General features: G+C 41.5%; 1 protein-coding gene across 1 annotated transcript in view; it reads left to right on the top strand.

Moving 5' to 3' along the window:
* Nucleotides 1–24: 24 nt before the first annotated feature.
* The window catches only part of NPHP3 (nephrocystin 3), a 101219-nt gene continuing 76329 nt past the window's right edge, over nucleotides 25–24914 (top strand). Inside the window, exons 1-9 of the mRNA XM_075212453.1 lie at nucleotides 25–74; nucleotides 3284–3661; nucleotides 19647–19772; nucleotides 21116–21266; nucleotides 21762–21914; nucleotides 22982–23115; nucleotides 23198–23358; nucleotides 23659–23809; nucleotides 24078–24152. Of these exons, the coding sequence (XP_075068554.1) occupies nucleotides 3338–3661; nucleotides 19647–19772; nucleotides 21116–21266; nucleotides 21762–21914; nucleotides 22982–23115; nucleotides 23198–23358; nucleotides 23659–23809; nucleotides 24078–24152 (1275 nt within the window). The 5' untranslated portion in view covers nucleotides 25–74; nucleotides 3284–3337. The remainder of the gene's footprint in view (nucleotides 75–3283; nucleotides 3662–19646; nucleotides 19773–21115; nucleotides 21267–21761; nucleotides 21915–22981; nucleotides 23116–23197; nucleotides 23359–23658; nucleotides 23810–24077; nucleotides 24153–24914) is intronic.

The raw sequence follows: 24914 nt of genomic DNA on the forward strand, positions 1-24914 counted from the left end.
TGAACTTTATTGCTAGTAAGCAATGCTGAACTTGCATTTTGTAGATAAGACTTCTTCTCCGTGGCAACCAAACAGTAAGTTGTTATTTATTTTTTAACACAGACAAAACAATCCGTTATAGTTACTAAGCTGGTTTTAGTCCAGACAGTAGTTAGACAAGAATACAGTTTGGCATTCATATGTAAATTTATATGTTTTTGTCTGCATTTGAAGCAAGAGTTTCAGGAAAAAAATACTTCTTTTATTATGTTGTCTTCGTTATGCAAGTTGAAGCCACTCAGTAATCTTATTGTAACTCACATTCTACTCAAGGTTCCACTACTAAACTTACAGCAGTGTAACCTTCTGAACTTTAGGAAGAAATACATTCTGGGGGCTCATTTACATTTGGATTAAGTAATTTTTTTGTGTGCAATATATGCATTTCTAAACTGCTCACCAAAAATACTTACGCATACGTCCGTATATAGATTTTTGTGCCAGTGTCGTATGCCTGGAGAGGCGAAACAATTATGTTTTCATGTAATTGCAACACAGACATGGATGCGCCTCAAACTATGGCTTTTGAGGAATATTTCTTGAGGGCACTGGAGAGCCGATGCAATGATACACGATGATGATGACTATTGGCAGCACTATTTAGCCACTTCTGATTGACTTATTGCGTATTGACCTCACCAAATGATGGTACTTAAACCATTAGCGCCACTTGTGTGTTATATGAAATCCTTACATTATTTAATTGACATTTCCATTGGACTATTGCATGAAATATGATTACTATATGATTTCTAAAGGAAAATAAAATGTGGAGGTCTTGGTATTTAATTACCTTTTAATATGAAAGATAATTAACTGTCTAGACAATATTATCTCTTGTCTTTATGACACTGCGTTACATTATTATATTGTGTACAAATAGGGTAATGTGACTTTAGCATTTACTACTAACAGCCACATCACTATGCTAGCTTAGGTTGTAGGTATACACACTTATTATACCTATTGTACTGCTATTTTTGAGCTGTACAGATTTTTGATTTGACGTCCGACTCATATGCATGTACATACTTTTTTTTTTTTGCACATTTCTTTACCTACATACGTCAGGAGCGCAAATGCTGCCACCTTTAATTGAGCCCCTTTATGTGTTAGATGGCATTTCAGGTATCCAGGCCACTGGGGGCCTGATTCATGTTCGGACGTACATCCATTTGCAACGCAGTTGCATTCAATTCGTGTCCGAATGCAAATGATACTTTCGACTGTCTACGTCTTGAGAGGCGGAATGGGTGAGGGATGGGGCCGAATAACGTAGGCCAAATACAGTGAGGGCGTTCCAGTGCTGATTCAAGTCCTGTATTTCTCTTTAGTATGCTTCACCCGTTTCATTTGCACCCAATACAGGTCAGGTGTAAATGGTGACTGATAGTGATGACTGACACAGCGTAGTCTTTGAATTAAAAAGTACACGTATGCATGTCATTAGCTATCACAGAACAACTGTATGCAACTGTCTTAAGGAAGACCTGTCACCTACACACAGTGGAGGCATCCATTTTGTGGACTGGTTCGGTTTGCAGCCTATCAATTTTAATGGAACCCGTGACATTACTTGGCCAATGACTCATTATTATTTATGGCTGACATGTTCATTAGGTACTAGTTCATTGTAATTTATTATTGTTTATATAGCACCACTCATATATTCTCTAGAAAGTAAGCTCTCATGGGCAGGGTCCTCTTTACCATATGTCTCATCCGCTGTTATGTATGTTACCTGTTATGTCATGTCATATGGTTAATTTGTGCTTTGTATTGTACTGTTTTGTCTATATTGTATTAAAATGTACTGTTATATACCACTGTTTTACTAAGTGGCCGAAGTAGAAATTTAGAAGGGGCGGTATGGAAAATGTAATGGGAATTGATAGTTTTACAATGAAGGCAGCAGGAGAATTGACGGTTCTACTGCATGCACTTTGTAAGGCGCTGCAGACCCTTTGTAGCACCTTATTATTATTATTATCTTTTATTTATAATAATCATGCAGTTCTGAAAAGAGAAAATGCCCCCCCAGTCCAAGTTTGCACCCCCCCCCACCCCCCAGAACAAGTTGATAGGGGTTGCAGTAGTTAGTTAGAGAGTGAGAGTCGTGGAGGGAGCAGGAGATTAGTGTGAGTGGAGTAAAATGATAAGTATGTCCTCCCCATGTTTGAATGTGTTTCCTCCAGGTGCTTTGGCTTCCTCCCACATTCTAAAAACATACTAGTAGCAGTGTTCTCCCCAGAAAATTTTGCCAGCCAGGTGGGGCAGTTGTAATACTTTGCAGTAATATTGCAAAATATTGGAGGTTATTGCTCACAGCTGCCAGTACTGGGCAGACTGGTGGTCAGTGGTCTAACACACACCGCTGGCTGTAGTGCTCACAAAGTGCCTGTTTTAATAGGAGAAACAACGGTTTATTCTATTATAATGAGAATCTGTTGGGCTCCAAGAGCCGCATGGCAAGTTAAAACAGCTGGGTGGAGCACTCGGGAAATAGGTGTTGGGGAGAACTAGTAGGTAGTAGGTTAACTGGCTGCTATTAGCTGTAATAGGGCAGGGACTGATGAATAAATGATGATGATTTGAGTTCTCTGTACAGTGCTGCAGAATTAGTGGCGCAATATAAATAGCTGATGATCAGTCCTTGCCCCATTGGAGCTTACAGTCTAAATTTCCCAACACACATACAAACATACACTAGGGTCCATTAGAGGGGAAACCGGAGAACCCGGAAATCCACACAAACATGGTGGGAATATACAAATTCCACACCAATAGGGTCCTGGACAGAATCAAACACATGATGGTGTGAAGCAGCAATGCTATCCATTGTGCTGTTCCGTGCTGATAGACTTCATTGTCATGAATATTGGTTTAGTGCACAGTATGGCTACCTGCAATGTGTCTAGGTGACAAGCCGCTTTACAATGTGCAGTAATGTTTGTCCAAATTGATTTTGGAAATTAAACTTGCAATTAAAATGATACTAACCTAATCACTACGTCATAATCGTACTTTTTAGCTCTAATATACCTTGTTTTGCATTCTGGCATCATCCTAAGAGGATCAAGCTTCTCTTAAACTTTGTACCACTTATAATGGTTTATAATACAATAGATGAGAGGAGGAATCTCTTTTATTGGCATTTTCTTTTTATGTACTTTCTTATGTACTTTTTATGTACTTTCTTTATGTATTTTCTTTTTATGTACATATTATATTTTGTGTCTTTCAGAATGAGTTGTTATGGAGAACTAGCAGTATTATTTAGAGATCTAGACATACCATCATGGGTACAGCATCGTCCCTGGTGAGCCCTGGAGAAGTGATTGAAGATACCTATGGTGGTGGTGGAGGAGAAGCTTGTGAGATTCCTGTAGAAGTGAAACCCAAAGCACGCCTTCTTCGCAGCTCTTTTAGACGTGGCCCTAGGGTAATTGGGGCCAGTTTTAAATCCACTGCATCAGTGGACCTGGAATATGCTGCTGAATATGAGCGGCTGAAGAAGGAGTATGAGATATTTCGAGTCAGCAAGAATAATGAGATTGCTTCCATGCAGAAGAAAGAGGTGAAATTGGATGAGGAAAATAAAAGGCTGAGAGCAGAGTTACAGGTGTGCAAAACAAGCTTGCTAAATATTTTCACTTTTCTCTTTCATCCAGTCTGGGGGACGGGAGTTGGCACCTAGCTAGTTAACTTTTTCACTTTTTTCTATCACCGGTCTGAGGGACACAAATTAGCTAATGAGGTTAAGTTCCATTCTCGAGGCATCTCAATATAAAAAAGGTTCCTTCTACTTAACCCCCTTTCCAACAGGAAGGCACCTTTTCTAATGGCCCTCTGCACAGTTAGTCATGAACCCAGGCCCCAGGCTCTGTCTGTCTGCTTGTTTGCTTTTTCAAGAAAGTTATTGTCTATCCTTGATACTCAGTCAAACCATGCTTGACAACTGGAGTATTCTAGGAAAGGGAATGCAAGCTCTACCGTCTTCATGCACATCCACCACTTGCTTATCTCTCACACGTCTTGGGGTATGATTATGTGGACAGCAATACAGCTGCCAGACCTGCAAGCTGCCAGCACACAAATGGTTAAAAAAAAAACTAGCAATCAGTTTAACCTTAGTGCTGCCAGCCTAGGCTGGTAGTAGCAAAATCAGGGGGACAAAAAATGTGGCGTCCCTCCCCGATTTGACTACAGCCAGCACTAGGCTGTGCCAACCGGTGCTGTTGCCACAATAGCAGGGGAACTCACACCGTGGGGTCCCCCTGCCAAAATTACATACCAGCCCCAGGTCAACATGGGGCTGGATTCCCTAGGGAGTTGGGGTCCACAAAAAAAAAGTGTGCCCCCCACCCAGGGTACCATCTATCACTAGAGCTCATCCCAAACCCCTGGGCGGTGGGTGTGGGGTAATAATTTTATTAATCAAGACACCGTTTTATATTGGTGTACTACAGGTCCCAGGAAGCCCATTCTGCCATTAACAGTTTGGGCATGCTGGTGTGTCTAGAACTACAAGACTCAGCATAGCCATGGCTGCAAGGGCATACTGGCACTTGTAGCAAGTACCAGCATGCCCTGACTCCCAGGGCCCGCTGTGTCCTGTAGTGTACCAAGCCAAAATTTAAATAAGCCACACTCCTCGTTTTTCAGTCAGGTTATTTTTCTATTCTTTCTACCAACATTTGTCAGGCAGTGAAAGGGATCACTATGCTATATGTTTTCCCCTTTTTGGCATTTTCATCAATTATTAAAAAAAAAAAATCAAGTAAAGAAACAAAATGTTGGAAGCTCTTATTCTCAAGGTGACAGAATTCTTTCTCTCCTAAAGACCTCTCTATAGACACCTCTTACCGCACATTGTTTTTTTACCCAAGCACATTGTGAAAAGGCGATCTCTCAACATCCTTTTGTTACGCTGCTTCTTCAGTGCTTCTGGCAACAAGTTTTATTTAGTGGTCTGCTGTCTATGTGTCACTTGCTCATTGCATTCTCCAACATCATACCTTCTGCTGACTATTAGTCACATCTTGACACATATGTTGTTCATAAGGTTTCCGAATGTTCTGCTGCTTTTGGGTTACCCAACACCCTATAGCTTTAAATGGCTGAAGCCTACCACCAGAGTAACTTTGAAATTGGGACTTTTTTTGTAGACAAGTACTTGGCTACTTACTGTAGTGTACTAAGGATGGTGTTCAAAAGGTGAACATAAATGTTCTTGTCACTAGTATATAATTTATGACGTTTAGAGTTCTATCCCCTCTGCTTATGGGGCTGTAGTGCTTTCTCACGGTCTACCTTATGTTTTTGACGACCATACTATGGAGTCACCTGCACTGAACTCTCATAATAATTGGTTCCGGTCAGAACTGCACTAATGTTGGGTAAGATGCCACTGAATTTTCTCCTATTGATTTTCCAGCACATCTGGATCCTAGACAACAGTTGCTTATGGCTATGAGATGCACTGGATGCCTTTTTTTTCCCCCCAGTGCGTATGGATGGTCCGTCCAGTGCATATCAAGCTGCACGCTTGCTCACTGCTCTTGAGAGATGCCTTCACATACTAGAAGTGTGCCTTGCTTTGCCAGTGTTTTGTGAACTTTCTGAATGTTGCATGAGGTCTTTTGCGATACATATATTTGTCTATGGGGTATATTCAATTCGGCACTAGGTGCCAGGATGTGTCTCTGGAATAGTTTGTGGAGATAAGTCCCCTAAATGTTTTTACTCAAACCTCCACTAATTTTTCCTTGCGTTCCATAGAGGTGCAAGGAGAAAATGAAAGGAGATTTCTTACCATATTGGTTTGCAATGTGCCCGTTTGTGTTTATAGAGGGTATGTTTCCTCTTATTGTGTCTTCCCTTTCTGTAATAAACATATGTTGGATGGATGTTGCATCTTAAAATGTAAAATTTTCATTTTGTGATGGTAAGTCTTTTGTATGTTCATTCTCAGTGGGTATTCCACTACAGTTTGGGATTTTACAGCATTGTTTGCTGTGTAGGTATTCATCATCATCATCATCATCATCATCAGCATTTATTTATATAGCGCCAGCAGATTCCGTACCACTTTATAGTTGGGTTAGGTATTATTCAGATACCAGGTTTTCTTTGTCTTCATTTAACCTCCCGTTTGGGTAGATTTGTCAATCCTTCTGAAAACTATAATCTACTAGAAAAATTATAGGTATAATCTGATCGGTTGCTATGGGCAACACCTCCACTTTTCTTTTTTAGAGGGTTTGATAAATCTAGCCCTGGGTGTCTCTCTTTTATTTCTTCTAGGATGGTGTTATATTATTTTGTTCCCTGTATTTCAAGTTATCATGTGGAGTATATCTACTTGCGGTAAAGGTATTTCAATCAAATGATTAATATTGATGGGAACTGCAATTCTTTTATATGTTGTTTGTTTGCACTTTCTTACTATAAGTTGAGGAATACCACATGTCCATGCTGGCTATGAACTGTTTATTACTCACAAGTTCTGTTCTCTCTAGAATGTTGTAGATTCTCAGCTTCTGGAGCTTTGCAATAGTTTAAGCCAAGATTTCACAGATCCAGTTCTCGTGGAGCCCTAACAGTGCATGTTTTCCAGGCCAAGTGAAATAATTAGTACCTCCTGTGGATGTTTTAATGTTTGTCAGTCAGTAACAGATACACCTGTGCTCAGGCAAGGATATATGTAAAACAGGCACTGTTAGAGGTCCATGAGGACTGGATTTAGGAAACCCAGTATTAAGCACTGTTATTAGTCATTATTTACTTTTCCTATATTCTGGTGTTGGTGAGATATGCCCATGGCTTAGCACTTGTCATGGAAGACATTGTTTTAATAGGCAAGTTTTATTTTTATGTTTTCGTGAAGGTTCTGTGCTATTTAATTCTTTATTAATAGTATTTGATACTATTCCTTACAAGTGTGAGCGCAGCCAGTTTTGCTTCTTTTTTCTTTTCTTTTTGCTTCCCTGGTGAAATGGGTTCCGTTTTGCCTTCTCAATGAATCTGGATATCTTGAACCTCCCTCTGTCTCCAACCATCTTCAACAATCCGGTTCAGAGCTGGCTGCTATTTAGTCTTTGCTGATGGGTTAATTGGTTTCCCAGGTGGTCTCTACTTTATAGTCTACTAGAAGGTGTCAACGCATTTCTCACTTCAACTTCCTCATCCAGAGATTTTTCTGTAATTTCTGCATCTCTACTTGTTCCTCGTGGTTCCTTGTTCTATTCTAGTACATTATTTCTAGGTGTTCAATATATTTTTGCTTATTGGTGAACTCCAGCCTACATGCTTTCATCTAGGCCGGCTCTTATTCATCTCACTGTGCTTCCATTCTTGCATCCTGCCACATATTTGTTCTTGCCTACATATGGAGCTGATGCAGTGGGATGTATGCCACTTCATGTAGCATATTTTGTGTGAAATCGACTTGCATGATTCTGCCCACCTGCCCCTGGATTGGATTTGATTGGATTGGTACATGCATATACTCCTTTTACTTGGCGTATCTTATATATCTGCTATATAGCAGGTGCAGATATTTGCTGCTGCTACTGACGATGATGACAGTGTTTCGAAAACTAGGTACATATACCGCTGATGCGGAGGTGGATAAATCTCATATTGTGTGTCCCTGCATATGGGCGAAAATATGCCTCTTTTTTTAAATTAAACACAAGAAGGAGAATGGAGCAGTTACACAGCTGCTTTTGTGTAGAAAAATGTGTTTACCTCATTTTACTGGATCTACTTCATTAACTGCAGCTGGTCATGTGCAGAAAGTGAACAGAAAGTAGCCAGTGTTCTTGTCTCTTTTCTCAGTTAACATCAGTTTACTTGAAGCAGCCATTTTCGGAAGCTCAATCTAATTAAACAATATGCCCTTGGCCCCACAGAAGTGGTTCCTATATTTTAGACACATGGAATACATTCATACTTACTAGAGATGCTCATGCTTGGTTCCCCGAGAACCGAGCACACCCGAACTTCGCCGATCCAAGTACCGAGCCAGCTCGGTACTTTGGCATGCCCTCGGAATTGAAAACAAGACAAAACGTTGTTGTTACGTTGTTGGATCTTGCAAGTTTTTGATTCTGTAAGTACCACCCTCCACCGCAATCCAGCGCCATTTCCCAGAGGGACACAGAAGGGGTAGCACGGTTCTTGGCAGTCTCTAGTGCAGTTGGACAGCGTCATAGCTAGAAAAGAATGAGGAGGGGTAGCACTGTTCTTCAAAATCTCCAGTGACATTCAGGAGAGCTCCATTGCTAATTGTCATTGTTGAAATAAAAATAATAATAGGGCTGGCAGGCTTGGTCTAAATCTGCAGTCACATTGTACTGTGTTATCAAAATGAATTCACAGCAGTACACAGAAGACCAGGAGCACCAAGCAGCTGCTGGCACCAGTCATGATAATAGTAATCTTTCTACGTCATCTGCTAAAGCCTATGTTAAAGTGCATAGTGGTTTTAAGTCAGGGAAACAAAAATGTAAAAAAACATATTTTACCTTGGTAAAGAAAAAAAGACCAGGCAAAGTTATCTGAAGAAAAAAATTAAATTGCCAACATGCCATTCTGCACATGCAGTGGCAAGGAAAGAATGAGGCCTTCGCCTTTCTCTATGAGTGCTAGTTCTGCAACGGACACTGAGGCATCTTCTTGTAAGGTCAGTCATGACCAAGCATTGTCATTCGGACTCCAAAAGTGGTGCCCAAATTCTTTTACATGTAAAAGACGAGCTGGAAGAAAACAGTATGGTATTAGAAGAAAATGTATTTTCAGATTCAGAAATGTCACAAATCCCCGAGGAGAGTATATACACGAGTGCTATGTGTAAGCCTGACCTTTCTGGGAGGACCCATAAAAAAGGCCCATTTCAGCATTTCTGCAGATATGTGCATGAACAGCCCAAGTGTAGCTGATGATGCACAAATTGAGGATGCCACTTTGGAATTGCAACAGGATGAGGGGGATATTTGTGTAGCTGATGAGGGCGCTAATGAGGATGTTGATGTGGATGATGTTGTTTGTGTAAGTCCTGCACTAGTGGAAGCAGTTTTTGCACGTGATAAGAAGAAGGCCATTGTCATGCCTGTTCATAAGACCAAAAAATCCACCACTTATGTGTGGAATTAATTTTTCCCGAATCCTGAAAGCCATTTGTTGCGTTTGTAAAGCCACAGTCAGTAGAGGTAGGGACCTTAACCATCTAGGAACCTCATTCATAGTACGCTATTTGAAGCGAGTTCATGGCAAGCTGTTGGGAAAATCGGAAACTTATGCTAAAAAAATAACAACAAGCAGTCCAGCATCAGCTAGGTCCCTTCTCTCAGCTAGATCCCGACACCTGCAATCTACACCCACAACACCTTCCTCATCAATATCCTCAGTAGCGAGGAGTTAGTCCTGTATCCAAGTTGCTAAGGCTAGATGACTCCGACACTCTCCTGAATTCCTCAGAAGAATTCTTGAGCGTTTGTCCCACTGCTGTTGCTGCTGGGGGTGGATCTACATCCCAGAAGCAGACTAAGAAGACTACTAGTAGTTTACAACAATTCTTTGCAAGAGGAAGCAAGTATGAAAGCTGTCACCCAGTCGCAAATCAGATCACAGACGCCATGGCGACTATGCTCGTATTAGATCTGTGTCCAATATCCACTATTAATGCAGCTGGTTTTAGACAGTTAATTGAGGTCTTGTGTCCCTGTTACCAAATTCCATCACACGACCATTTTACTAGAAAAGCTATTCCTCACCTCTACCAGAAGGTTCGTAAAAATGTAATTGTTGGGCTACAAAATGCCATTGTACCCACTGTACACTTAGCAACAGATATGTGGACAAGCGAAACTGGGCAAACTAAAGATTCTATGACTGTGACAGCCCTCTGGGTTGGTGATTCGCCTTCACCAGCAGGAATAGCAGCAGCATGTACCCAAGTATGTCACATTATTCAGAGGCAGGCTACTCTGTGTATCACCGGCTTCACTAAGAGGCATGCAGCTGACAATCTGCTACAAAAACTAAGGGATGTCATTGCAATATGGCTTATCCCGCTTGGACTCTCCTCCAAGATATGCCATTTCTGATAACGCCAGCAATATTGTGAGAGCATTACAGCTGGGTGAATTCCATAACATTCCCTGTTTTGCTCAGACAGTAAACTTGGTGGTGCAGAGCTTTTTAAAAAATGACAGGGACGTGCAGGAGATGTTGTCTGTGGCCCGTAAAATATCTGGACATTTCCAGCATTCGGCAACAGCACGTAGGAGATTGCAGCAGCTACGAGAGCAATTTAATTTGCCCTGCCATCAACTGAAGCAAGAGGTGGTGACAAGGTGGAATTTCACCCTGTATATGCTTCTGAAGATGGGGGAACAGCAAAAAGCCATCCACGCTTACTCCAGAAGCCATGACATTAGGGAAGGTGCTGAAACCATTCGAAGTAGTCACCTGTGAATGGGTTAAGACACTGCTAGCTTGAGTCAACTGATTCCCTTAATTAGACTTTTGGAAAAGCAGCTTAATAAACTGAAGGAAGAGATTAAACAAAGCAATTACACTAAGTATGTCGGACTTGTAGATCAAGTACTTTAATCGCTTCGCCAGGATCCAAGAGTTATCAAAATCTTGAAATCTGATCACTACATTTTGGCAACTGTACTTGATCCTAGGTTTAAGAGCTATGTATTCTCTTTGTTTCCAACTGACTCAGATCTCAAAAGATTCAAGGAGCTCCTGGTGAGCAAGATGATAGCTCAAGTGTTACGTGACAGGACAACGTCTCCTCCTTCAGTGTCTCAGTCAACTGCTGCTAGGAAAGAAATAGCTTTCCCAAGAGACCCAGGGATCATGCAGATGACTCAGCACAACATTTGGACATTTGGTCTGATCTAAAAGAATTGACCAAAAAACTTGACACCTCTGCCGTAACTCCACCTGATCCTAATATGAACATCCAAAGGATGGTGGAGGATTATTTTAACAACAGCATAGAAATAGACACATCAGACAGTCCCTTTACATACTGGGAGGAAAAAAGGGAATTTGGAGACCAATGTACCAACTCGCTTTGCACTGCCTAAGCTGCTCACCCTCCAGTGTGTACTCGGAATGAGTTTTCAGCACAGCCGGGAACCTTGTCAGCGATCGACATAGGAGGCTACTACCTCAAAATGTGGAAAAGATGACGTTCATAAAAAAGAACTTCCAATTTCCATGAGGAACGCCTTTCCTGCCAATTACATCAAAATACTGAGACTTCTGTAATGGTGGATTCCAGCAGTGATGAATTAATAATGTGTGAAGATGATGTACAAACTGATGAGGGTGAGGATGAGGCTGACGATGATGACAACCACATCTTGCCACTGTAGAGTTCATTGACAGCACTGTTACTTAGGTGCCTTATGTCCATTGTTAGATTATTTTGTGGGGGCCATAAGAAACCAAGCACATCAGCCTCAAAAAGTGGCACTCCTTGTCGCTGAAGTGCTTGGTTTGTTAAAGTGTGCATTTTTAAGATCCAACATAAGGGTGGGAGGGCCCAAGGACAATTCCATCTTGCACCACTTTTCCTTTCAGCTACCTCTGTGTGCCAATGTTACCTACATGTGCTATATACTGTTGTGTGCTTTGCAAAAATCTTAGACCCCCATTGATGATGCAAATGACTCAACACAACATTTTGACATCTGGTCATGTCTACTGTAAAAGAATTGACCTAAATTTGTGACACCTCTGCTGTAACTTCACCTGATCCTACTATCAACTATTAACATCCAAAGAATGGTGGAGGATTACTTAAAAAAAATTTGAATGGTATAAAGACAACAGTTTTAATAACAAAGAACAACATTGCTTGCAGAAATAATGTAAGCATGGATGTCTAAATAGACGTGTATATGTGTTACTTAAACCTTACACTTTGCTGCTCTTTCATCAGTATAAAACAAAGTTTTTATAATTTGCACTTTACGTCAAAGGTACCTAACTTTATTATAATTTTTGGGGAATTGGGGCTGATTTGAAGCTCAGTGATGAACTTACTTTTTGCTGTGAATTTCAATGGCTCTTTTTAGTGCATTGTCTGGCACCCTGGATTGGTCTTGGTCTGATTAAAAACACGTATCCCGGGGGGTCAGCGCTCGTCACCATTTATTAGCTGTAGAATTACCACAGCTTTTCCAAGAAACGGGTGGAGCGATCAGATGAACCATAACTGATTTCATGATTTATTCTCAGTTTCACTGTTCTGGCCATGTTCTCAGGGTGACGGCGATCTCCTCGTCTTCATCTTCCAAAGCTTAGTCTGCAGGGGCCAGTGACACACCCATTTGTTTTCTCAGGTCTCTTAGATGTTCTTTAAACTGGACATATTTATCGTCCTGCCTCAGGGCCTCCTCTGTATTATTCTTCTGAAGCGCAGTGTATCTCTCGTGTACAAGCTCTCTTAAATCCGGGATCTCATCCGGTGGGTCACGTTTTAACTTAAGTACATTCTCCTCAACTGCGTCTATATATTGGTTTAAATCTCTGTACAATGCAGCGTATTCCAACATGACAGATTCCATGCTGCTCACATGTCCCGTGTCACAGTCTGAAGCAGATCTAATGCCACTCCAGTTCTAATATCTATTCTTGTGTCTACATAAGTTTGGCAATTTTTTAGGGATGAGAGAGAGGTATCCACAGAGGAGAAGGAGATATAAGATGCAGCACAAGCAGACATGGTTTAATAATGTAGAGTTCATTGTAGGGATGAGCGCACTCGGATTTATGAAATCCGAGCCCACCCGAACGTTGCCGATCCGAGTCGGATCCGAGACAGATCCGGGTATTGGCGCCAAATTCAAATCTGAAACTGAGGCTCTGACTCATAATCCCGTTGTCGGATCTCGCGATACTCGGATCCTATAAATTCCCTGCTAGTCGCCGCCATCTTCACTCGGGCATTGATCAGGGTAGAGGGAGGGTGTGTTAGGTGGTCCTCTGTCCTGGTAGATCTCGTGCTGTGCTGTTTAGTTCTGTGCTGTGCTGTTTAGTTCTGTGCTGTGCTGTGCTGTGCTGTGTTCTGCAGTATCAGTCCAGTGGTGCTGTGTGCTGTGCTCTGTCCTTCTGAGGTCAGTGGTGCTGCTGGGTCCTGTGCTGTGTCCTGTTCAGTCCAGTGGTGCTGTGTCCTGTGCTCTGTGCTTCTAAGGGCATAGTTATTTCCCCAATATTCCCCTGTGTTTAAAAAAATAAAAAAAAGTTATTTAAAAAAATACCACAAACTAATTTAATTTTTTTCAATTACCACAAAATTTGCACAACCAATCCTGCAGTATAAGCCCATTGGTACTGCAATATTACCAAGTTCACACATTCAGCAGTAAAAGTCCAGTGGTACTGCAATATATATTACAAAGTTCACACATTCTGCAGTATCAGTCCAGTGGTGCTGTGTCCTGTGCTCTGTCCTGCTGAGTTCCGTAGTGCTGCTGGGTCCTGTGCCGTGTCCTGTTCAGTCCAGTGGTGCTGTGTCCTGTGCTCTGTGCTTCTAAGGGCATAGTTATTTCCCCATTATTCCCAAGTTTTTAAAAAATAAAAAAAAAGTAAAAAAAAATTAAAAATTAAAAAAAATATATATAATTATAACCAAATTTGCAAAACCAATCCAGCAGTATAAGTCCATTGGTACTGCAATATTACAAAGTTCACACATTCTGCAGTATCAGTCCAGTGGTGCTGTGTCCTGTGCTCTGTCCTGCTGAGTTCCGTAGTGCTGCTGGGTCCTGTGCCGTATCCTGTTCAGTCCAGTGGTGCTGGGTCCTGTGCTCTGTGCTTCTAAGGGCATAGTTATTTCCCCATTATTCCCAAGTTTTTAAAAAATAAAAAAAAAGTAAAAAAAAAAAAAAAATTAAAAAAAAAAATAAAATATATATAACTATAACCAAATTTGCAAAACCAATCCAGCAGTATAAGTCCATTGGTACTGCAATATTACCAAGTTCACACATTCTGCAGTATCTTGTGCTACATATAATGGAGACCAAAAATTTGGAGGATAAAGTAGGGAAAGATCAAGACCCACTTCCTTCTAATGCTGAAGCTGCTGCCACTAGTCATGACATAGACGATGAAATGCCATCAACGTCGTCTTCCAAGCCCGATGCCCAATCTCGTAGTACCGGGCATGTAAAATCCAAAAAGCCCAAGTTAAGAAAAAGTAGCAAAAAGAGAAACTTAAAATCATCTGAGGAGAAACGTAAAGTTGCCAATATGCCATTTACGACACGGAGTGGCAAGGAACGGCTTAGGCCCTGGCCCGTGTTCATGACTAGTGGTTCAGCTTCACCCACGGATCTTAGCCCTCCTCCTCCTCCCCCCCCTACAAAAAATTGAAGAGAGTTATGCTGTCAGCAACAAAACAGCAAACAACTCTGCCTTCTAAAGAGAAATTATCACAAATCCACAAGGCGAGTCCAAGGGTGTTGGTGGTTGTCAAGCCTGACCTTCCCATCACTGTACGGGAAGAGGTGGCTCGGGAGGAGGCTATTGATGATGTAGCTGGCGCTGTGGAGGAACTTGATGATGAGGATGGTGATGTGGTTATTGTAAATGAGGCACCAGGGGGGGAAACAGCTGATGTCCATGGGATGAAAAAGCCCATCGTCATGCCTGGTCAGAAGACCAAAAAATGCACCTCTTCGGTCTGGAGTTATTTTTATCCAAATCCAGACAACCAATGTATGGCCATATGTAGCTTATGTAAAGCTCAAATAAGCAGGGGTAAGGATCTTGCCCACCTAGGAACATCCTCCCTTATGCGTCACCTGAATAACCTTCATAGTTCAGTGGTTAGTTCAGGAACTGGGGCTAGGACCCTCATCGGTACAGGGACACCTAAATCCCGTGGTCCAGTTGGATACACACCAGCAACACCCTCCTCGTCAACTTCCTCCACAATCTCCATCAGATTCAGTTCTGCAGCCCAAGTCAGCAGCCAGACTGAGTCCTCCTCAATACGGGATTCATCCGAGGAATCCTGCAGCGGTACGCCTACTACTGCCACTGCTGCTGTTGCTGCTGTTAGTCGGTCATCTTCCCAGAGGGGAAGTCGTAAGACCGCTAAGTCTTTCACAAAACAATTGACCGTCCAACAGTCGTTTGCCATGACCACAAAATACGATAGTAGTCACCCTATTGCAAAGCGTATAACTGCGGCTGTAACTGCAATGTTGGTGTTAGACGTGCGCCCGGTGTCCGCCATCAGTGGAGTGGGATTTAGAGGGTTGATGGAGGTATTGTGTCCCCGGTACCAAATCCCGTCGAGATTCCACTTCACTAGGCAGGCGATACCAAAAATGTACAGAGAAGTACGATCAAGTGTCCTCAGTGCTCTAAAAAATGCGGTTGTACCCACTGTCCACTTAACCACGGACATGTGGACAAGTGGTTCTGGGCAAACGAAGGACTATATGACTGTGACAGCCCACTGGGTAGATGCATCCCCTTCCGCAGCAACAGCAACAGCTGCATCAGTAGCAGCAACTACAAAATGGCTGCTCGTGCAAAGGCAGGCAACATTGTGTATTACAGGCTTTAATAAGAGGCACAACGCTGACAACATATTAGAGAAAATGAGGGAAATTATCTCCCAGTGGCTTACCCCACTTAGACTCTCATGGGGATTTGTGGTGTCAGACAATGCCAGTAACATTGTGCGGGCATTAAATAAGGGCAATTTCCAGCACGTCCCATGTTTTGCCCACACCATTAATTTGGTGGTGCAGCATTACCTCAAGAGTGACGGGTGTGCAGGAGATGCTTGCGGTGGCGCGCAAAATTGCTGGACACTTTCGGCATTCAGCCAGTGCCTACCGCAGACTAGAGGCACATCAGAAAAGCATGAACCTGCCCTGCCATCACCTCAAACAAGAGGTTGTGACGCGCTGGAACTCCACCCTCTATATGCTGCAGAGGATGGAGGAGCAGCAAAAGGCCATTCAGGCCTACACAGCCACCTACGACATAGGCAAAGGAGTGGGGATGCGCCTCAGTCAAGCGCAGTGGAGACTGATTTCCGTGTTGTGCAAGGTTCTGCAGCCATTTGAACTTGCCACACGAGAAGTCAGTTCCGACACTGCCAGCTTGAGTCAGGTCATTCCCCTGATCAGGCTGTTGCAGAAGCAGCTGGAGAAAGTGAGGGAGGAGCTGGTAAGCCATTGCGATTACACCAAGCATGTAGCTCTTGTGGATGTAGCCCTTCGTACGCTTTGCCAGGATCCGAGGGTGGTCACTCTTTTAAAGTCAGAGGAATACATTCTGGCCACCGTGCTCGATCCTCGGTTTAAAGCGTATGTTGTGTCTCTGTTTCCGGCGGACACAAGTCTACAGCGGTGCAAAGACCTGCTGGTCAGGAGATTGTCCTCTGAAGAGGACCGTGACATGCCAACAGCTCCACCCTCATTTTCTTCCACATCTATGGCTGCGAGGAAAAAGCTCAGTTTTCCCAAAAGAGGCACTGGCGGGGATGCTGATAACATCTGGTCCGGACTGAAGGACCTGCCAACCATTGCAGACATGTCTACTCTCGCTGCATTGGATGCTGTCACAATAGAAAAAATTGTGTACCGGGGCCACCACACTACGCAGTCAAGATAGATAGATGCGTATCATAGATAAAGTACATTCAGTGGTGTGGGGCAAATTGAAAAATATTCAAAATGCACTGACATTATCAAAAACAAGAGGTTGTCACACGCTAAAACTCCAACATGTATATGATGGAAAGGATGGAGGAGCAGCCGTATGTGTAGTGTAATGCAGACCTGTTGAAGGTTTTTTATATATTTTATTGTGGTGCCCAGTGCCCACTCCTCTACGCAGTCCAGATACATTTATTGGTGCGAATCATAAAAGTTCAGGGTTTTTAATATATATTGTGGTGACCCACTCCTCTACGCAGTCCAGGTACATTTATTGGTGCGATTCATAAAAGTTCAGGGTTTTTAATATATATTGTGGTGACCCACTCCTCTACGCAGTCCAGGTACATTTATTGGTGCGATTCATAAAAGTTCAGGGTTTTTAATATATATTGTGGTGACCCACTCCTCTACGCAGTCCAGGTACATTTATTGGTGCGAATCATACAAGTTGATGGTTTTCTTATTATATATATTGTGGTGACCCACTCCTCTACGCAGTCCAGATACATTTATTGGTGCGAATCATAAAAGTTCAGGGTTTTTAATATATATTGTGGTGACCCACTCCTCTACGCAGTCCAGGTACATTTATTGGTGCGAATCATACAAGTTCAGGGTTTTTAATATATATTGTGGTGACCCACTCCTCTACGCAGTCCAGAAAGATACCTCGTTGCAACGTTTTGGACTAATAACTATATTGTGAGGTGTTCAGAATACACTTTAAATTAGTGGAAATGCTTGTTATTGAATGTTATTGAGGTTAGTAATAGCATAGGAGTGAAAATAAGCCCAAAAACTTGATTTTTAAACTTTTTATGTTTTTTCCAAAAAAAATCCGAATCCAAAACCTTAAATCCGAACCGAGACCTTTCGTCAAGTGTTTTGCGAGACAAATCCGAACCCCAAAAATAATGAAAATCCGGATCCAAAACATAAAACACGAGACCTCAAAAGTCGCCGGTGCACATCCCTAGTTCATTGACAGCACTGTTAGGCTTAAGGCAGCTAAGCTATTGGTAGCTTGTTTTGTGGGGGCCCAAACAAACCATGCACTTCAGCCATAAAAGTGGCACTGCTTGTCGCTGGAATGCTTGCTTTGTTAAACTGTACATGTTCTTTTCAATATCTTACATAAGGGTGGGTGGAAGGGCCCAAGGACAATTCCATCTTGCACCAATTTTCTTATCTGCCACTGCTGTGTGGCAATGTTTCTTAGATGTGTTATGAACTGCCATGTGTTTGTGTCATTGCTCTGTTACTTAGCATCCAGCCAGGTCACTGCAGTCTTTGTTTGACAGTGTATGAAAATAATATTGTGACCTGTGAGGTAGTCAAAATGGACTGCAAATGTCTTGAAATTAGTGTTATTGAGGTTAATAATAATGTAGGGTAAAAATAAAAGCGCGATTATGTAATTTTTGAAAAAAACAGATAGAGATTTCAGAAAAAAATAGGTATCCAAAACCAAAACACGCAAGGGCGGTTTTGCAAAAACCAAAACACGAAGTTAATCCAGATCCAAAACCAAACACGGGGGTCAGTGAACATCTCTAATACTTACCAAGTTTTTACTCTTTTCCTCAGAGAGATCCCGTAGGGAAGTTGAAGTATGAGGATGGAGGGAGAGGGCAGCAGTAAATCGCATCATTGACTCAAAATCATAATTGTGCCACAGGAGGCGGGGTCAAAATTATGCTATTTACCGCAAATCGCATCATGAAGGCTCCCATCCTGCCCACTTCATTAGGAAGTGGACAGGATGATGGAGAATTGATCTGGTCTCTCAGGAGTCCTGGGGCTAGATTTACTAAGCTGCGGGTTTGAAAAAGTGGGGATGTTGCCTATAGCAACCAATCAGATTCTGGCTTTCATTTCTTTAGTACCTTCTACAAAATGATAGCTAGAATCTGATTGGTTGCTATAAGCAACATCCCCACGTTTTCAAACCCGCAGCTTAGTAAATCTAGACATTCCGGGAGAGTGGGCAAGTATGAATGCATTATTATTTATGGTATCTGAATATGTATCATTAAGTCCTGCTGTGCTAGTTAGGGTTGATATATATTTTGACTTTTTTTTTTGTAAAATAACTTTTTATTGAAAGCCACTTATGGAACATACGCAACGAAATCATAAATATAAGTGAAAGCCATTGAAAAATTATATCAAATTCAATGATAAGAGAATAGCATACAAAATAGTCATATTTTGACTGGTATGGTATATCGGCAGAGAGTGGTGAGCTGGTGCTGCTTAACAACTGGAAGCCCCAAAAGTGCATGCTGAAATCACTGATTCAGAAAGATAAGCAGCTCCCCCTTTGATAGAGTAATGTAAGTAATGCATGAAAAATATACTACTATTGCAGAGGTAGGGAACATGCATCCCTCCAGTTCCTGCAACCCAGCAAGCCTTGTTATATCAATACTTATATTATATATTTTTTTTAAACAGAAAAACAGAACAGCATAATTGCAGAAAGTTTTCTGAATCATTCAAATCCACTATTTATTTTTATGTCCAACCCAGTGAAGCTGCTATATATTAATAATTATTATACACCTCTAAATACAGGGCTGTTATCTACGTGAATACATCATGTATGTGAATGCAGCAAAATAGCACAATATATGAGCCGATACCGATTGCACTTTTATTTTGGTTGATGAAGCAGTAAATGTACTTTATTCTTGATAATCTATTTATTCATATTTATTCGTATACGTTTCTTTGGATTTCTGGCCTTTTTGCAGTACGTTACATCAGGCAACTAGTAAGTTGTACACAAGAGCACATTTATTTGATGGCTTATGTAGGGACATATGATAATATGAATTAAATGTTCTCTGACCTTTTGGTGCTCACCAGTTATTTGGTTTACTGTATTAGGCGCTTCAAAAGACTTATCAGAAGATCCTAAGAGAAAAAGAGAGTGCAGTTGAAGCTAAATACCAGGCCATGGAAAGGGCTGCCACCTTTGAACATGACAGAGATAAGGTGAAAAGACAGTTTAAGGTGAGTCATTGGTTGCTGCGGATGTCTCCACAAATAAACCTGATTGCTGAACAAACATTGGGAATGGTAGCACTGTGCAGTATCTTTGTGAATGATGGAGACTATCCATCCAAACTGGTTGCCTTTTTAATAACAGTGAATTGAAGCTTTTTGAACTGTTAATCTTTTTTCTTATGGAGAGTAACAGGTCAAATTTCTGAATTTAATTCCAGGAGGCAATACAGAGTACTTAACACATATTACAACCACAACACTCCACATGAAAACCATTTTTTTTGGGAAGAAATTAGTGATGAGCTACTTTGTCAGGTTCTCCTGTGGGAAAATCTTGGAAATGCCATATTTGATAGGGCAAAATTTGTCAAATCCTATATTCTGTTGAAAACATAAAAAAGTGATTACATATTAAGCGATGTCTTCAAAATCTGTTATTACCCAAAACGTTCTGAAGGTTATACATTCGAGAGTCTAAAAACAAAATTACATACAAAGTAAATTACCAAAATATTTCCCATCATATATTTGACATTAATTATTTACTGCCAGAGGCGGGCTGGCCCGGGGGGCAGGGGGGCAGCGGCCCCCCGGGCCGCTCGGTCAGACCGCCATTAGGGCCGGGGGGTAGGCCGGCCGGCCACCCCCCGGGTGCAATATAGAAAATTTTCACCGGCGGCCGCATCTGATTGCATCAGATGCGGCCGCGTCAGCACACAGGCGGCCGCATCATCAATGACGCGGCCGCATCCCGTTTTATGCGATGCAGCCGTCTGTGTGCCCCCCGCCCATCACTCTCCCAGCCCGCGCCTGTTTACTGCTCTGTGTTTTAGGGGAAATTAATGAAATATGTACAAGTGAATAAAACCATTTGAAAATGTGCAGTCCGGACGATTAAGCCCACTTTTTGGGAATTGTAAAACTACCTTCAGGTGCTTCATGGTTTGTAAATGGAGGTTCAGAGAAGGTTTTTAAATGTTGCAACCTGAATAAATATGTTTCACCTGTTAGGGATACTAGGTACTCACCTACAGGAGATGCCTTGACGTTGATAGGTGAGCTTATCCCAATATAGCTGTATTATGTACAAAATTCTTCTATTTATGTATTTGCTGACACATAGGGATTTATATATTGTTTGCTTTTGCTCTCTGTTTTAATAAAATATTTTTGGGTTGATTTCTTTTTTCTTTTTTTGGTTTTGAAGCAGTGGTCGAAATACTATGCCCCCCCTTATAAATATTTCTATGGGGTCCAGTGATGGTTTGTTGTGCCTCTTATATCAAGGCTACATATCATTTTATCAGTAAAGCAAGAATAATCTAATTGTTGCAACTCTTTGGAAGCAGATCTTTAGAGAAACAAAAGAAAAAGAGATCCAGGATTTACTTAGAGCCAAGAGAGACCTTGAGGCTAAATTCCAAAGACTGCAGGCCCAGGGGATACTGGTGTTTGATCCTGGCGAATCAGATTCTGATGACAATGACACAGAAGTGACAGGTAATCACCACAGAGTGCAAAAAAGCAATAACTGTAATCTATCAAGCCATCATTTTATTACTCATGTTACAGACTGGTTTGATTTGATAGCCTAACAATAGGACTAAGCTAATGGCACACACAGGGACATCAAGAGGAATGTTTGGACCCGGTATAGCAACTTTTCGGGACCCCTCAAGCAGTCGCCAGAGGGGTCGTGGCCACATCAGTTTGCTTGCTCCTCCCACTACACAGGTAAAACCCCCCGCCCTTCTCAACGCCCCTGGGGGCACACACACATTGTGCACTTACATATTTTAATTTGGAAACCTGGCACTTATACCCTCTTATCTGCCTGTCTTTAGCAGGCAGATTAATCTCTGATTTCCTGTCACCCTTGAACTGATATGCTATAAGAACATTGCTATGTGCTATTTCCCTTAAAGACAAGATCTCACAAATATGAGATTTCTTATGCTTGATCTTCTCAAAACATTTTGTTTATCTTTAATAAAGTTCCTGGTACGCAGTGTGACTACTGGACCAGTGGAGCCCTTGGCAGCGAGCCTTCCATGGGCAGCATGATGCAGCTTCAACAGTCATTTCGAGGCCCGGAGTTTGCTCACAGTTCTATTGATGTTGAAGGGCCATTTGCAAATGTGAACAGAGGTGAGTAAGCTTCACATTAATTGTGTGACATATCTTTTAACTAGGTAAGGTAAACAATAGCTATGTCAGGATAACACATATAAGTTTAGACTTCCTCATGAGTTGCCACTTCAAATTAAAGCATATCCTTTATTGTTAACTTTAAAATCCAATTTGAGAGCAATATGATACAGATGTGAATGTAAGAACTAGACCCTACAGATTTTACACACAGCGGTGGGCTTCATTACCTTGTATAAGTAACATTGATTCTCATATTGGGAGTATGTAAGGCAAGTGCACATCCAAACTAAAAACTCCTGCTAGGAGACATGATTTTCTAAGAGGCAGCCATGTCAAACAAATATTAGCTGAAACTGTATATACTATGTGGGCAGTAGTGGAACTACATGGATGCAGGAGATACGGCTACTATGGGGCCCGGAGGTGAGAGGGACCCTGTAATGCTGGTGACTTTTCTCCGAGGCTGCCATGGTAGATCTCCCCCATCCACACCTCCAGGCCCCCACATCACCCCCAAGGCTCTGCTCTTTAAAGAGCGGCACATTCTACGAATGCTCAGAAGCGGCCCCTTCTCTGCCTGTGTGACCCCAGCCAAAGTTCCAGCGGGACACGCACATATATGTATTGCAGTAACCTATCACACTATTACAAGACTTCCCACATGTTACAGTCCTGTGAAAAAAACCTCTAATAATATTGTACTGCCCTTTGCGCTGTAATAATAAGATCTCGCAGGTATTTTAACATCCGCCCCTGTTATCCTGAGTTGCATTCGCTGGAAGGTGAGCACAGCTGAAAGGCCAAAATAGTTGTCAGTAGATGCAAGTTGTATCTGTACTGCATCTGGCTGTGAGTACAAATGCAGCGTTTGCCCTAATGAGCTGGCAAGCTTTCAACTGTTCTCCCCTTCCACTGAACTTCACAAGGTAATGCACCACTGGTGGATGTGGATGCGGATACACATCTCTTTACAAGACTTTTTTCCCCTGTGACACAACAAGTCTACTGTGATATCTGGCACAATGGTTGGGACTTCATCTATACCATTCTCTCACATGTTCTAGATGATTGGGATGCAGCAGTAACCAGCTTACTACAGGTCACACCTCTCTTTTCTCAATCTTTGTGGAGCAACACTGTGCGTTGTTACCTAATGAGCACTAAGGATACCCAGGCTGAATTGGATGTTTTCCTAAGGGTAAGAACTAATAGAAACTAATCTAAAACACTTTCCATTAATCTGGAACCAGATACTGTAATTTCTTCTTGTGTGCTTGTAGGAATACTCCCCAAAGCTTCAGAGGATGTGTGAAACATTGGGATATTTTTTTCAAGTGGTGCATTTCCCCGAAGAATGTGACAACCATTTCACTGCTGTGCGGAAGTTAGAAATTGAGAAGAGCTCCCTGGTGATATTATTCATGTGTTCCTCTATATCCAGGTAGGACTTTATTAAATTGGTGATAAATGAGTTGAATATTAGTATACCCCACACATGACAGCAGTTGTAGCTGTTTGAATCTCTTTATTCAGAGATACATACTTTTGTGGTTAAAGTAAGCTTAGTGTTAAAATTTATATATTTTTTTTCTTTTCAATTCTCATTTGTTGACATTCGATCCAAGTAGTTTTAATAGTGTTACTATGTTTTTACCCACAGTTAATAGGGAATATATATAACTCGCCTATCTTTGTTTTGTTGTCCATTTGTCAATTACAATGTTTCTAATCCATAATATAGCTCTCTGTGGGAGGACTGTAAGGAAGCATTCCTGAAGAATACTGAGGCAAAGCCTCGGATTGTTTATCACAAAGTAGAGGAGAATAACAGCAGCTCAGAGTGCATGCAACAGCTAATAGAGCAAGACCCAAATAAAAGTAATAAAACTAAGGTAGGAACTAGGGGAGCAATGGTGGGGAACATTTTCCAGATGATTCATCTTATATATGCATGTTAGAGCTTGCTGACTGCAGTAAGGACATATACATTCAGACGGCTTTTTTGTAAGCATTACATGGCCATGAGCCTTCTTGCAAATGTATTTATTTTTTTATGTAACTAAAACATTTAACCTATTTTATTGAAATACACAGTACTTCCTGTTTATGTAGTCGACAAACATTTTAATTTTGAAATATACATTTTGTGATATGTTTCAGATCATTGACCACTGTGGCGATCCAGAGGAAGGAGCATATAAAACGTATTGTCAAGTAGAACAAGTCATAAAACAGGTATTTAAGGTCTGATGTATCTGGTAGTGAGTAGAGTTACAGGCTATGCACTACTGAATTCCACAGACATAGTGAGTTTAAGCAAAAGGAATTAAACTTGTGTAAATGAAGGAAAATACAGTCTTATGCACATTTAATTGACAACTGCGGGGGCAGTGCTAGTCTCTGAGATTTATCATTGGTTGTTTGTGTAACTAAGTATGTTCATGTGCTTTAACATTATTGTCCAATTGCACAGTACCATTTTTGTAATTTAATATGCTAAGGAAACTAGTGTCCAATAACATGTGCTTGCTAATACACTATAAATAAAAATACTGTCTTAGCTGTTCATATTCGGTATGTGGGCAACAGCACAATGTTCCTTCTGTATGCAAGTATCTGGTTTTTTTTTTAGCAAAGATAAAATGTATTAATTTTAGCATAATATTTCACCGAGTGGCCGCTTCATTAGTTACATCCACCCAATACCGATTTACTTACCGATTTTTATTCAAAATAACCTTAGTTCTTCAAGAAAACAAAAAAAAAGTGGTGTGTGTGTATGTGTATATATATATATATAAGCCAACCCGTGCATGATACTCATGCATTCTAGTCAAATCAAGCTACTTAAGGTGTTAAAAAGGTTCTTGTCATGCATTTGGGCCATAGCCCAGGCCTCCTCAGGGGAAGAGCGTTACTTCCCGACGTAAGCGCCCTTTTTTAACGTGGTTTTGTCCACATGTCACCACCTCATCATTTTTCTCCATCACCTCATCC

The sequence above is a fragment of the Mixophyes fleayi genome, chromosome 5, assembly GCF_038048845.1.
Source record: "Mixophyes fleayi isolate aMixFle1 chromosome 5, aMixFle1.hap1, whole genome shotgun sequence".
Classification (NCBI taxonomy): Eukaryota; Metazoa; Chordata; class Amphibia; order Anura; family Limnodynastidae; genus Mixophyes; species Mixophyes fleayi.